This window comes from Prionailurus bengalensis, chromosome B3 (genome assembly GCF_016509475.1).
Source record: "Prionailurus bengalensis isolate Pbe53 chromosome B3, Fcat_Pben_1.1_paternal_pri, whole genome shotgun sequence".
Classification (NCBI taxonomy): domain Eukaryota; kingdom Metazoa; phylum Chordata; class Mammalia; order Carnivora; family Felidae; genus Prionailurus; species Prionailurus bengalensis.
Window position 1 is genome coordinate 52,149,932 of NC_057355.1, and position 15,755 is coordinate 52,165,686.

General features: G+C 38.9%; 1 protein-coding gene across 13 annotated transcripts in view; it reads left to right on the forward strand.

Moving 5' to 3' along the window:
- The window catches only part of MYO5A (myosin VA), a 195,604-nt gene that overhangs the window by 129,828 nt on the left and 50,021 nt on the right, over positions 1 to 15,755 (forward strand). For 8 of the 13 annotated variants that reach the window (XM_043555398.1, XM_043555402.1, XM_043555404.1 and 5 more), the window contains exons 19-24: positions 105 to 316; positions 1,437 to 1,593; positions 5,108 to 5,347; positions 6,574 to 6,822; positions 9,824 to 9,917; positions 12,237 to 12,385. In XM_043555398.1, the coding sequence (XP_043411333.1) occupies positions 105 to 316; positions 1,437 to 1,593; positions 5,108 to 5,347; positions 6,574 to 6,822; positions 9,824 to 9,917; positions 12,237 to 12,385 (1,101 nt within the window). The remainder of the gene's footprint in view (positions 1 to 104; positions 317 to 1,436; positions 1,594 to 5,107; positions 5,348 to 6,573; positions 6,823 to 9,823; positions 9,918 to 12,236; positions 12,386 to 15,755) is intronic. The other 5 variants (XM_043555397.1, XM_043555399.1, XM_043555403.1 and 2 more) reach the window with 1 other exon arrangement.

Below are 15,755 nucleotides of genomic sequence, written 5' to 3' on the forward strand. Positions count from 1 at the left end.
TCCCTTTACTGATTCTGCTTTTAGATATATTTTTTCTCTTTTAAAAGTTCACATACATGGTCATCATTTCTACTTCTCAGTATACAATTTCTTCCAAAAAATAGGACAAGGACAAATACCAGTTTGGTAAGACAAAGATCTTTTTCCGTGCTGGTCAAGTAGCCTATCTAGAAAAATTGAGGGCGGACAAGCTGAGGGCTGCCTGCATCCGGATCCAGAAGACCATCCGAGGGTGGCTGCTGCGGAAGAAGTACCTGCGCATGCGGAAGGCGGCCATCATTGTGCAGAGATACGTGCGGGGCTACCAGGCCCGATGGTAGGTCTCTTGGCGCCTGTCCACCCTGACTCAGGGCCCCTGGCATTGGAGAGTTCATTGTCCAACTGAGGACAGTTTTGAGTGGTCTTCCCATTTGAGAAGGCAATGCCTCACCTCTTCCTAGTTTCAAAGAATAACAGGTTTACTCACAAGACAGTAAATAGAATAAAATTTCACTCACCCTTATGAATGATGTAGATTCATCTTCAAAAAAATTACAAATTACTGCCTACTCATGTCCCCAGTATTTTTTATACTTTGTACTTTTATGTGAGCTTGAAGAAATCATCTTTAAATTTTTTTTTTTTTTTAACGTTTATTTATTTTTGGGACAGAGAGAGACAGAGCATGAACGGGGGAGGGGCAGAGAGAGAGGGAGACACAGAATTGGAAACAGGCTCCAGGCTCCGAGCCATCAGCCCAGAGCCCGACGCGGGGCTCGAACTCACGGACCGCGAGATCGTGACCTGGCTGAAGTCGGACGCTTAACCGACTGCGCCACCCAGGCGCCCCGAAGAAATCATCTTTAAATTAAAATAATCATGAATATGTGCTTGTTAATAATGATTCCATTGAGGAGTTTTTAGGAGCAGTTAACTGAGGAGATCTGGAGGAGAGTGACACTTCAGTGTGATTACATATGAGGATAATTTTAATTTAGGACTGTCAGTAGGAATGAATTAATGATGAAGAATTTATGCCCAAACAGATAGATTAGGGATAAATAGACACATTAGCAATGGCACTTCTAAGAAAGCTGGTGGTAAGTAAGCATGGGATGACTGTGGATAGCCAGTTGGCTATGTAAAAGGGACAATATGCACTGTTCTAGAAAGAGCAAACCTTTTTCAGCTTCACTTTCTTTATTGTAATATCAGGTAATGTGGGACATCCTACTTTTCTGGGTTAGGGAAGGCTCAAATCAGATAATGAGTGCAAAAATATTTGGGGAGCTATAAGTTGCTATACAAATATAAGTGATTTAACATGTACATTATTAGAACAATGACAATGGAGGTACTACTTATTATGCTGAAGATATTGGTGCTTTAAGTCTCTACAAAACTTATTCCTGGCTTTGTCTGATTACTGACAACATACTGCTCTTTTCTTTGGCCAGTTATGCTAAGTTCCTGCGCAGAACCAAGGCAGCAACCATCATTCAGAAATACTGGCGCATGTACATAGTCCGCAGGAGATACAAGATAAAACGAATGGCCACTATTGTTCTTCAGTCTTATTTGCGAGGCTACTTGGCCAGAAATAGGTACCGCAAGGTGAGGCATTATTTCCAACTTTGTTTATTCATTCCATGAACATTAATCAAATTCTACGTCTGTATAGAATACCACGGGGGTTCCTGTGGGCATAGAAACTGAAGGGAGACAACCAACAATTGAAATATATTTTTAAATATTAAATAAGTACATATATTTATTAACAGGATAGTGGATAAATTACCTCCTTTTCCCCCTTTTATCTTTGTAATTTGAAAAAAAAGTGTATTAGTTTCCTATGGCTGCTGTAATAAATCACCAACAACTTGGTGTCTTACAAAAACAGGAATTTATTCTCTCAGAGTTCTGAGGCCAAAAGTCTAAAATTAGTATCAATGGACCAAAAACCAAGATGTCAGCCGCGCTGTACTCTCTCCAGAAGCTCTAGGAGAGAATCTGTCTCTTGCCTCTTCCAGCTTTTGCCAAGTGGCTGCTGGTGTCCCTTGTGTTTGTGACTATGTCACTAAAGCCTCTGCCTCCATCTGCACATCATCTTCTCCTCTGTGTGTCTAACTTTGCTTCTTTTGTCTGTCTCTTATGAGAATGCTTATGATGGATTTGAGGCCCACCCAGATAATCTACAATAATCCCCCTACCTCAAGATCCTTAATTTAACCACCTCTGCAAAGACCCTTTTCCCAAATAAGGTAACATTTTCAGATTTCCAGGGATGAGGATCTGAGGTCCTTAGGGGCCTTTTTTCAGCCAATTATGATGAGCTGTGAATAGGTAGAATATATGATAGATGGGCATAAGATAGTTCCAAGAATGAAACAACCTTAGAAGAATTTAACATGGTGAAAAGAAAATAAATTACATTAATGTGGTTACAGTTGTATTGATTAGAATATGATGCTTGAGACATTTTTGACAAATAATCTTTATAGCTGGCAATAATCAACATGACTATACATAATGGATCACCTGATTAATCTTAATCATCACGTCTGACAGTATATGATTTTTATCTCTTATTTTGGCAAGGCTTTGAGTCTGTCCTTTAGGATATACTCTACATAAGACAAATACAGTCTGTATTTTAGAGCTCTGTGGTCATCATCGTTAGAAGGAGCATCAGTAGGGTAATTTGAGAGACATGTCTCTGGTCACAGACAATGCGTGAGCATGACCTAGGTCCTATTTATGTGTTTATATTTCTTATTTTGAAATAATTTTAAAGAATAAGGAAAAATGAAAGTTGATGAGACTTGAATGAGCATATTCTATAGCTCTGTTTTAAAGAAAATTTGAAGACAGCTACTCTAGGTCTCTCTCTCTACCCACACCTTCTGGTGCTCTTTCTCTACAAGCATGAGCTTTCAGGGAGGGAATAGCCTTGTTAATCTTGACCTTTTTGATACAACAAACTGGTTACCCCACTCCCTGCCTCGCACTCCCCCACCATTTGCCTCAGGAACATCTGAACCGGGTTGTGGGGCCATTGGTTTAGCAGAGGCAGGCTCTGGCCAATTCAGCTCCCACTGTGACTAGATGTGGCAGGGGTTGCAAGTTAGAGGCTAACTCACATTTAGGCCAGTAGCACCCCATTAGTGCTTCCTCTAGCTGTGTTCAAGTCCAAGCTTCCCCTTCATGGGATTTGGGGATCTTAAAGGGAGAGCAGGTGTTATTTAATTTTTCTGACTCACTGATGGACCTGAGATTGAGAGTGGAAGCTCTCTATTTACTGTTTCCATTTGACTAAATTTCAGAAATGGACCAATGTCTGAAGTAACGTGGAGAGAAGGAAATGGAATAGGAAAATGGCATTAATAGCTTTGCCACTGTGTGCTTCTGAGTTTTAAATCTGAAAGCCTTCAGTTTCCATCACTGAGTCTAACCCAGTTGGTCACTAGTCATCCGGATGAGATTAGGGGCTCCCTCAGGATTTTGATGTTCTGTGAGAGCTCAGTATGCTGGCTTCACTGCAATGTGAATCACGGCGACTGTACTTAGTGGAACCTGCAGGCTGCCTTAGCATTAGGAGAGCAGCCAGAAAGGGCGGCCTTCAATTGCCAGAGGGACTAGTAAGATCTCCTAAACACCTATGATTTTTTGTATTTGGTCATTTAAAACTTAACAACTTATTTCTTAAATGTATTCTTTAGAATGTTACCTTTTTTTCATTGTTAAATAACCTAAAAAGAGAAGCTATTTTTTTAATGATTTTATTAAGGTACTCTCTCTTTTTGAATAGTTTCAGAGATTTTTACATATAAAAAGTTTCACAAGAGATACATTATGTCCATTTGTAATAATTGCTAATAAATACTTAATTAGGTGTGTACATTTAAACATCATCTATATCACATAAGAGTTATCTCATTAAACCTCAAGGTCCTTGGAAGGACCTCAAGGTTTTGCTAGTTTAACCTGTCTTAAAATTCAAGAATTTTTTCCCTATCATTTCTGGAAATTGTTTATAAACTCCCTACTTGATGGTTGTTATTGACAAATTCATTTCATAAGGCAACTTTTTGTTATAAGTTGTTTGTAAATTTAGGGTAATATAATTTTTTTTAGACAATATGGTATAAAATCAAAATTAAGATTAGTTTACTTCACTTCAACTTTTACTTTTCTTTTGAAGCTTCTCCCTACTATCTTTGCATTTCCTAAGTGGATTCCAGCTACATTTGAAATAGCAATGGGAGATCCTCATTCAAATGGTATTCCTCAAATATGGCAAACAAGGGTGTTATTTTTTTGTTTCTGGGGGATAAAGTCAATAAATCAGTAACAAACTTTGCAGTGCCCCTAGCGTTGGCTTCTGTAGTCAGCTTGCAGGTCATGCCTCATGTTTTCAAGCATCGACCTAGTGAATGGTCATATGGTATCAGCAGTAAGGGTGTGTGTGGGGGGGGGGGGCGGGGGAGGGTCAGTGTTTTATTTTAATACTACAGGGTTCTCTTCTTTTTATAGGGATCACCTATTGCTAACAGAAGTCATATACCAATAAGAAACCTAATATGGTTTTTTCTTTGTTTTCAGAATTGTTTTCCTTTTAGTATACACATATACAGCATCTATGTGTATCCTCTGCTTATCATCATTATCATCATATGTATACATATAACATATGAACATAACACAGACTTTTATATGATTCTCAAATCACCTTTCATTTTATTTATTTTGAGGGAAAGAGAGAGCGGGAGAGCACATGTGCACACGAGCAAGGAAGGGGCAAAGAGAGAGGGAAAGAAAGAATCCCAAGCAGCCTGTGCACTGTCAGTGTGAAGCCCAATGCAGGCCTTGATCCCACCAACTGTGAGATGATTACCTGAGCTGAAAAAGTCTGACACTTTAGCACCTGGCGCCCCTGAGTCTACTTTTTAAATCTCCTTTTAAAATAATTTTGTGCCTCCGTATATTTGTGCTATGTACAATCCATATAGCACATTGTTGGTTCAAATTTTGTATCTTTTCCTTTAGATAGTTTATGGATTCCATATAATGTTGAACCTTGAGTCCAGTCCAGGGTCTGACATTACCTGTACTTACCTCTTCTGTGCAGATGCTCCGTGAGCACAAAGCAGTTATCATTCAGAAGTGGGTCCGGGGCTGGCTGGCTCGTACCTACTACAGGAGGAGTATGCATGCCATCATCTATCTTCAGTGCTGCTTCCGGCGGATGATGGCCAAGCGTGAGCTAAAGAAGCTCAAGATCGAGGCCCGCTCTGTGGAGCGCTATAAGAAGCTCCACATCGGCATGGAAAACAAGATAATGCAGCTGCAGCGCAAAGTTGATGAGCAGGTGTGTTTTATTATTTAAAAAAAATTATTTTTCTTAATGTTTATTTTTTTTCTGAGCGAGAAAGACAGACCCTGAGCGGGGAGGGGCAGAGAGAGAGGGAGACACAGAATCCAAAGCAGGATCCAAGCTCTGAGCTGTCAGCACAGATCCCACTGCAGGGCTTGAACTCACAAACCATGAGATCATGACCCGAGCCGAAGTTGGATGCTCACCTGATTAAGCCACCCAGGTACCCAACCAGGTGTGTTTTAAACAGGAGCCCTGAGAGTGGGGCATGCTTGAAGAACTCCACTGGGATTATTTTCAGCAGTATCTCCCCTTATTTTACTTTTCAGTCGCAGCAAAAAGGTAAAATAATAATGACAGTAAGGAGTACGGAAATAGTAACAAGCTTATAGGTAAGATTATGATTGCAAGGACTAAGGGAGGAAATTTACAGCCAGACCTTAATGCCCAAGAGTCATATTATACTTTATACTTTCTAAATCTCTTTTGTCATTATCATTCATTTGCATAAAGTATAATGTTCCTTTTACAGATGAGTCGTTTAGCATTGAGATGGCAAAAGAAGCAGGAAGACGTCTGTGCTTTGGGGGAGCTTACAGTCTATTTGCAGAGATAAAATTTGATTTCCTAGAGATAGTTACTAAGTAATATTTTAGCACACGCAAATGATACAATGGTAATTGGTAATATATAAATACTGAGGACAGCAAAAACAAAAAAAAAAAAACAAAAAAAAAAAAAACAACAAACCAAAAAAACACACAAAAACCCAAAAAACAGAATAAAGCAGGATCTATCAGGAAGGTTTTCTGAGTGGGAGGAGTTTTAAGGTAACAAAACGATTTGTAAGTAACTTGCAATTTTGTGGCCATTTTATCATTTTTAAGAATCACTTGGGAGCATATGGCTTTTATAGAATATGGATTTATTTTCCAAAGCAAGTATAGATGTTTCTATTTCTGGCTTAAGAATAGGAAATTAAGAATTTACTGTGGTACTTACCTTGTGACTGTGAGAAAATCACATCCATGCTACAGAATTAACTGTGCCTAATCTTCTTTTTGTATCCCTAAGAATAGGCCTTAATTGTAAAGGTTGCGGTTAGATACTCTATTGTTGCTGTGATGATACAGCATGAATATGATCAATAAATAAGGTTATCTCAAAATACATTTGATGATACATATGTTTACTTAGTTACTTATGTATATGTTTAAAAGAACAAAGACTACAAATGCCTCATGGAGAAACTGACCAATCTGGAAGGAACATACACCTCTGAGACTGAGAAACTACGAAGTGACTTGGAGCGTCTTCAACTAAGTGAGGAGGAAGCTAAGATTGCTACTGGACGGGTCCTCAGTCTGCAGGAAGAAATTGCCAAGCTCCGGAAAGACCTGGAACAAACTCAGTCGGAGAAGAAATCCATTGAGGAGCGTGCAGATAGGTACAAACAGGAAACTGAGCAGGTAGGATCTAGTTATCATATCCCCATCTACTCCTTTCACCAAGGAAATGTGCTGTCATCATGACCTGGCCCATGTGGCTCAGTGTTGGTTTCAACTGAAGGTGAAATACAAATGTCAGTTTGCTTCCTGTTCCTTATTAGTATTTTCCAAGCATTTCTCCCACATGATGCGTCTTTTAGTAGAATCTTTTGACTCTAGTAAGATTAGAGGCAAAGAAGAGAATTAAAGGCCACGTACCTACTCTCACTCTTACTTTAAATACATAGGTCTGGATGAAGTGTAGACTCCTTTTTCTTCAAAAGAGTTAACATGATTAAGAAACCAATCAAACCGTGAAATGTCACTAGCTGATAGTAGAGATCTTTATGGAAACCCACATCAAGGCTGTGTTAGAAGTCTGAGAGAGAGAAATCCAAATGTGTGCACCCTGAGGGTAGCCAGGAGCTGCTGTGCAGATAGAACAATAACAAGAATGCCTGCATATTGGTGCTTCTACATTACACACATTTATATTAACTTCTATCAGAATTTTATTAAATACGGAAAACATTAAGGTTCTCAGTGATACAATGTATTGTTTAAACAAAAGTACCTCAACATAAAGCTTACTTGAAAAAAGTGATAGATTTTCATAAGTTCCACTAGTATTACCATTTTTAAGTGAAAACAGATTTGACTGTTGGCTGTAACTACTGGCAAAACTCCCAGTTTCCTATGCTTTTTCTGTATTGACTTCTGAATATTAATACAGCCTATGCAGTAAAAACCTTGGAAAGAGCTACGATGCAATTCAGATAGGATAGTGTACAATCTTTCCATGGTGTTCAGGGTCTTAATAAAATACTTCCTCCTCTGTCTCTAGCAGATCTGAGTTCTGTGTACAGAAACAACAATGCCTTTAAAACACGTTATTTTGACATGATAAACTTACTCTATCAGAATTCAGATATGCATTGAAAGGGATATTCTTGAAGCCTAAGAGCTCCTTTTCTTTTCCTGAGCCCACAGAAGCTTTTCAGATTCCTCTGAGTCCATAGGGTATTTAGGCTTGGTAGGAGTATTCTCTTTTCCTCTTCAAAGTTAAGTTCATACCTTTCTAGTCTGAAAGAATAGCACACATGAACAGATTGAGATTTTTCCTTTCTTTTTATTTCATTATCTTCTGCTTTCCCCAGAGAGAGCTATAGGCACTAACATAAATTCTTAAAAAAATTTTTTTTAATGTTTATTTTATTTATTTTATTTTTTTTGAAAGAGAGAGAGAGACAGACAGAATGTGAGCAAGGAAGGGGCAGAGAGATACACACATCCAAAGCAGGCTCCAGGCTCTGAGGTGTCAGCACAGAGCCTGACACAGGGCTTGAACTCACATGCTGTGAGATCATGACCTGAGCCGAAGTCCAATGCTTAACTGACTGGGCCACCCACGTGTCCCAGTAGGCACTACCATTAATTCTTTTGAGTAGAGTGTAGCGATCGAGAAGAATGAAAAAATTCCACTGTGACAGCCAGCTTTGTGGTCAGAAAAGCTACATTCCCAGCCAGGCTGATCAAGGAGCTTAGAAGGTACACTAGACCTGTGGTTTGTACCCAGGAGTGTGTATCAGAATGTCCTGGAGAGTTTTTAGAAAGATGCCTGGCCAAGCTCTAGGGGTGTGGGCTAGGCACGTGTATTTCAAAGAAGCAGCACAGTTTACTGGTTGCACACCGCTGACAGAGCAACTTCTTTCACAAGCACATAGGGAACTCTCGCCTTTCTACTGAGAGCAGCTATTAAGGCCATATCAGTATGGAGGGAAGAGATTGAGCCATCAGAAGGAATACCTTCTGGACTGACTTCTGCTCTGGCACAGTATTCCTGTCTAACCTCCCTGGTCTTTAAGGATTATCAGTCACAGAGCCCTCTTTCTCTGTCTCTGAACTCCGGATAGTTTTCTCTTTATTATTAAAGCTATTGCTTTAACATATGACTCTTGATTTCAGGGTCATGGGTTTGAGCCCCACATTGGGCATAGAGCTTACTTTAAGAATGAATGAATGAATGAAGCTATCGCTTTAAGAGTTCCTTAAATTTATGCTTAGAGAAAGAAATTCAAATTTCACTCATCACAAACACATATTTATTTCAACGATGAACTGAGTAAATTATAGACTTTGCACAGTTAACCTTTGGCTTTGATTTTTGCTTCCTGGGAATCCTTATCCAACTGGGAACTAGAAAGTGAAAGGTCAATGTGTTTTGTTTAGTGTGTGTGTGTGTGTGTGTGTGTGTGTGTGTGTGTGTGTGTGTTTTTCAAAATATACATATACGTAACATAAAATTTACCATTTTAACGATTTTTAAGTGTGCAGTTTTGTGGCATTAAATACTTTCACACTGTTGTAAGGCCAATGCTTAAACATGGAATAAAAGGACCAGTTTGCAACCTTGTAAAACTCTTAAAAGGAGATGAAAGGGAAATTCTCTTTCTCAAGACAGACAGCAGGGAGCTTCAGAAGGAATTCAGTGAATTCCAGAACCAAAATGCCCTTCATATCTTTCTGAACCTTCTTAATCTCTCTTAATACCTGAATCACGAGTACACATAAGTTTTGTGTTAGGCTGTTGAGGTGAGAAGGCATTATCATTCCTTCAAGAGCAAATACTTACTAGGTGTCAGGCAGTTGCTAAATGCTCAAGGTACAAAGTAAAATAACAGCAGTTATCTCCATCCTCCAGGAATTTCTAGTCTATTGGGGAAGGAGAAGTAAATCATTTATAAGGGCTGTAACAAGGGACATACAGGGTCCTGTAGGAGAGACACCCAATTGGAGGGAGTTTCCAGGAAGGCTGTCTGGAGTAATTCTTGAGCCAAGTTTGAAAGAAGACTAGATAGAACTAGGCACAGAAATGGGGCACAGAGATGTGGAAGTAAGGAGGGACTGCTGTGTGGTCTTTATATTCGGTACTGGGTGTCCTCTGTCTACTGCAGCCACCTGAGTTTATTGTTTTATTTTATAGCTGGTATCAAATCTGAAGGAAGAAAATACTTTACTGAAGCAGGAAAAAGAGGCCCTCAATCATCTTATCGTGGAGCAGGCTAAGGAGATGACAGGTAAGGCTTGCGTGGCCATAACCTACAGTGCTTCAGCCAACCTCAGACCAACGTTTTCTAAGTTACAACTTTGCTTAGAGCTTAAATGTTTTAAAAAGTTGAGATTGTCATCCCTCAACTCAGGAAGTTCCAAGAGGCAAGCACAGTAAGTATTTTGTTTGATTTAGTTGGTGAACTCGTAAATCTCATCTTTCTATGTACGAATGTGAATTCATGTACAGTCACTATCATCTGCAATTAAAAAAAATGAATTGTTCTGCATTTATGATGTTACTTATGACTCATAGGATTCTATTGAATTAGGAAGAAATCGTGAGCTAATACGTATGCATGTCTATTTACTTATTTTTTGCTAAACCAATAGATATTATTCTCCCAAGATAAATTACCTTTTTTCCACCAAAAAAGAAAAAAAAAAAGCAACTCTAATTTTTTGAATAGAAAACTAACTAGATGTGGACATTTACTCCATTTTCCATTTGTATGATAGATAAGAATTATGATAATTTACAAGTAGTCCACATGTAAGTAAACATGGGCTAAGAAGATGTAGATCTAAGCTATAGTAATTGGTGGTGGAGACAGGGAGAAATAAATGGATTGGAGCAAAGATACAGTATATGAAAGAATCACCAGAACATTATCCTTTTTGATGTGGTATTCAAAAAAGGGATAAAAATTTTCTAAAGTTTTGACATGAGCTATTTCAACAATAATGGTGTGTTATTACTAATGAGTAAAATAAGGGGGAAAATACTTGTTTATGAATAAAATTAATGAGATCAGTTGTTAGAATGTTAAATTTTGGATGTCAGCTGGGGCCTCTATATAGAGATGTCCTAAAAACAAATTGAGATTAAAGATTAGAGACAGAAAGAAATAGGCCTTAATGTACCATTAAAGCTATGATGGTAAGAGAGCCCTCTGTGCCTTTTCCCCTACCACCTCCTCCCTACTAAAGGGACTAATGTAAAGAAAAGAGAAGAAATCTGAAATTAAGCTTTATAGGATGTCCACAGGTAAAGGATAAGGTAAAGAAAAGAAACCAGAAAGGAAAATTGATAGGAGAGATTGAAACGGTCACTGAAGACATGGAAAGAAGGCTATTAGGATGCAGAATGTAATGGAAAGATCCAGAATGATGAGAATACTTCTGGGAAATTGTAAAATGTTACTTGAAATTGGATGAGAAGAACAAAGAAATAACATTGGATTTGCCTAGGGAAAATTTCTTGGTAGCCTCAGGCAGCTTCTGCAAACTGGTAAGAACAAGACAATTTATAGAATGCCATAGGGAGAAGAGATTCTTTCACTCATTCATTTACACATTAGTAGAGTCCTACCTTAGGGAAGCACTGTAGTGGGCACCAGGGAAGCAGTAGAAACAAGGCACTTGCGGCCCTTGCCCTTATGATAGAGCTGATGGGGAAAGAAATGGTGAAGCCATCGAAGCAAGCAGGGCAGATTAAGGTCTAGTCACAAAGCATGAAGATAAAGTGGGCCATATAAATATTAGGAAGCTTAATACATTTATAAATGTGACTGGTTGACTCAGTGAGTTAAAACATACAGCTGAGATCTGTGGCTTTTTTACTTTGCTTTATTTATAGTCAGGGGCTCGTCTCCAGTCTCCAGATGACATCCCAGGCAAATGCAAGCTGCTGGCAACAAAGTGAGCAGAATGGGGTGGTAAACGGAAAGTTCAGGGTGCCCCCCGCAGCACACAGGAGAAGTAACCACACACATGACCAGACATGGGGATCTTATCTGGTTAGAATTGGGAGAGTAATAGGACTGGGGGCGGTTCAGCATGCTGGAAAACGTAAGATCTCAGCCTGGGGACTGAGGTGAGCAGAGAGTTGACTGTAGCAAAGGATAGCTGTGTTCCTTGAGAGTTTGCCACTCCCTCAGAGATCTGAGAACTATCTCTGACTTTTTGACAGAGTACACTAATTGGGACAAAAGAATTTTGTGATAGCCTGAAACAGAATATTGGAATAAAAAATAAATACAGTACTTTAGTTACTAGACAATGACTAGTAGAAGTTTATCAAGGATGTGCCATAACCAGTGAATGAAGTAGTGGCATTGAATCCATAGTATATGGAAGAACTCAGTAGATGATTGTTGTTATTAACAAACAATTTCATTTTTTTTGTCATGGTATTTTCTCTTTCCCTACATTCAATAAGATACTCTTCATAGATCATGGTGGTAAAAAAAATTCTTTGCAGAGAAGCTGGGAGTCAGTGTAAATGTTTGTACTCTTGACTTTTGTAGAGCCATCTTTATTATGCTTTTCTCTCTTCTTTCTTTCAGAGACTATGGAGAAGAAGTTAGTAGAAGAAACAAAACAACTGGAACTCGATCTTAATGATGAAAGGCTGAGATATCAGAACCTTCTGAATGAGTTCAGTCGCTTAGAAGAACGATATGATGACCTCAAGGAAGAGATGACTCTGATGGTAGTGAGTCAAACACTTGATTTTTTTTTTTTAATGAAAAAATTTAAGCACTTATAAAGGCAGATAGAATAGTGGAATGAATCCCCGTGTACTTCATGTACTTATTACCCAATTCCAAAATGGCCGACACACTTCTACCCCGACTCTATCCCTCCTTCCCACCCTATCCAGTGGATTGAGTTGTTGTAGAGAAGATCCCACAAATCATATAACTTTATTCATAAATACTTTGCAAAGTCAAACATTTTAAAGACTGGACTGTAGGTTAGTATAAAGTCATATAGCTCGACTTCATTTTATGTATTGGATGACTTCATGTAAAATTTGCATGTAAAGCAAATATTTATATAACTGAGTATTTCCTTCACTAGTTTTTGTTACAGTTTCAAAGATATATTCCTACAAAAGGAAAGTTCAGCCTCTATTTGTAACAAATTATTTCATCTATTTCAAGAACTCTTCTGCATCTACCAATGTATCTTTTATACTTTTAATAGTTTCTCACAGCCTCTTACTTCTACTTATCTTGCTGTCAGGAAACAAAGAGTTCCCTAGCTCTCTTGTTCCCTGTAGGTGCCAGCCTTGAAGGTAACCTGATGGTACCCGTGGCTAGAAATGCTCTGAAATATGTCTTATAGAAAACAAGGTAATCAGATATCTGTGGCAGAGAATGTTTGCTTCAAATTTTGCCTTTATCTGTACCCTTTGACAATGTTTTTTAAATATGACATTTAAAAAGGGAAAATAAAGGAGATTATGTAACATACAAAAAAAAAATGAAATAAATGTATCACCTTGAAGATGAGAAAATCTAGTCTCAAAGAGGTTAAAAAGCTAATTTGAATGCCAGTTGGACAGTTATTTCAAACCTTGCTACTCTATCCTGATTTGAACGTGGCAAAGAGAAAGTATAAGAGTAGGTCACCATTATCCTTATCATTGACAAATCAAAAGGAGCCTCATTAAATCTTGTCTTCCGTGCTCTCCCTGCTGCAATCTTCCTCCTTTACATTCTCCCATCTTTAGCTTTCCCTAGAGTCCTTTTCCTCTGTCTTTGAGTATCATGTTCCCCAGAATTCCATTCTTGGGTGTATTTTTATCCTATTTTCTAGATAACTATGCCAGCGTTTATGGTTAATTTATGCTTTGGTTAGCACTAAGCTTTGTGTCCCATGAGGTGCTTCTGAAGACACTAGTTACTTGAGATGTTAAGAAGTGGCATTGGGAAAAGAAATGATTGAGGTCAAATAAGTGTGAGAACCACATTTATCTCTGTTGAAAGAGAGATACACAAATTTTTTTCTCCCTCAGAATTTCTGGGATTCTTTAATACTGCATGTCGTGTGAACCTCAGAAAATAAAATGAGACAAGCATGTGCCACGTGTACATCACTTTCTGAGCACATTCCTGGAAATGTCTAAAAAAAGACCCTCCAGTAATGGCCATCCTCCAGCAACTTAGCAGGGCTATTCCTTCCTGCTGAGCAAGTCTCTGCCTGCTACCCATTCTGTTCCCAGAAGTGCTGTGGAAAAGGGAAGATGTAATCAAGTTCCAGGGACAGTTTAGCTGCTTAATTTCTTATTTCTCAGCTTATAACCCTCTCTTTTGTATGCCAATGACTCATTGTCCTTCCTTTTGGGTAACAAAATGGTCAGAAGGAGGGAAGAGGAAAATAGCAGAGGAAGGAAGATGAGAATCTACTTGCTTCCTACTCAGCTCTTCATTAGGTCCCCTTTCCTAGTTCCAGACATAGTGAAGATTGCAGTCTTGGTAGAAAATATTTGCCAAGAATTGCAGAGAATTAAAAAATGGACTTTATAATTTAGGAATAAATAAATAATAGCAATATCTTATTTTAATGTTTAGGTAGGGACTTCGCAACTAACAGATGGGTACTTGGCTAATCTATCATTGACACTGTTCTGCAGATGCAGCTCTCACTGCCATAATGCTTAGGAAGCATTTATGGTAAATAGACTCCTCAAATGGATGGCAGGAAACTTTAGGGAGGGGGAATTGAAAGACTGCTTCAGCGCTTCTGGTAACCTGTGATACATGGGCCAAAGTTAATGGCACTGATTACCAGTGATTACTAGATTTGTTGGCCCTGGTACCAAGAAGTGTTGTCGGATTTTTCTCCAGGAACATTCAGTTGTAGAGCAGAAGGAAGAAAATACTAAATCCAGGGCCAAGGAAATTCAAGCAGACAGTGAAAGGATAATGAGGCAATGGAATACAGGCTTGTGAAGTGTTTAAAGATAAATTCATTCCAAGTAAGGAGGGAGTCCTGCGTGTCAACAGTGGGGTCGTTAATCTTGACGAAGGGAGTAAGACAGGTCCAAGAAAAGAAGGAATTATTGGAGAAATGACAGATAAGAGGAGGCATGAGATGCAGATCTTGAAGGAGCACTTGATGATCAAGTAGTATGTTTGTCCTTGTAATTGAATAGCATATGGACTAAAAACTTGGGGAACAAAAGGCAATGCATGAGAGAGTTGTTGCATTACTTCAGAGTCCTAACAATTATGGCAACATCAGTTAACATTAATTGAATCCTTGTTACGTGCCAAAAACCATGCTCTTTACTTGTGCTATCTTATTTAATCCTCACATAAACCCTCTTAGGTAGATAATATTATTATGTACCTTTTTCTGATAATGAAGGTGAGGCCTGGAGAAGTAAGGGACAAGAAAATGGCAGACCTGGAATTCCTACCCAGCTCTCTCCTATAAACTCAGAGCATTTAACCACTGTCCTGTATACAAAAGTTACGTTAAATCACAGACATAGCATTGCTTCTATTCATACCTTAAGCTATTTGTTGTTTGGTAATACACACATGAGGAAAAATAGGGGTCTAACTCATCTTTAAATAAGCTTATTAAAACCCTTTGTCTCCGTATTTATATGGACTTGGGTTTTTGTTGTTTTTTTTTTTAATGTTTATTTATTTTTGACAGAGACAGAGTATGAGCGGGGGAGGGGCAGAGAGAGAGGGAGACACAGAATCTGAAGCAGGCTCCAGGCTCTGAGCTGTCAGCACGGAGCCCGACGCGGGGCTCGAACTCACGGACCATGAGATCATGACCTGAGCCGAAGTCGGACGCTCAACCGACTGAGCCACCCAGGCGCCCCTGGACCTGTTTTTCTTAATGACACAACCAATTAATAAACAGCGTCCCATACACCTGTTGGCTGGGGCTAGGAACTTTAAGGTTGCCGGTGTATGTAAACAGAAAGTAAATCTGAGTGCCTTTGACTTTATGTGGAGTGATTGTCCCCTTTAGGGTGGACCCTAGCTGCTAGCTAGTTTCAGAAGTTCTGGTGTTGTTGGATCTTCCTTATGCACCAGAGTACCGGTTGCGGTGGC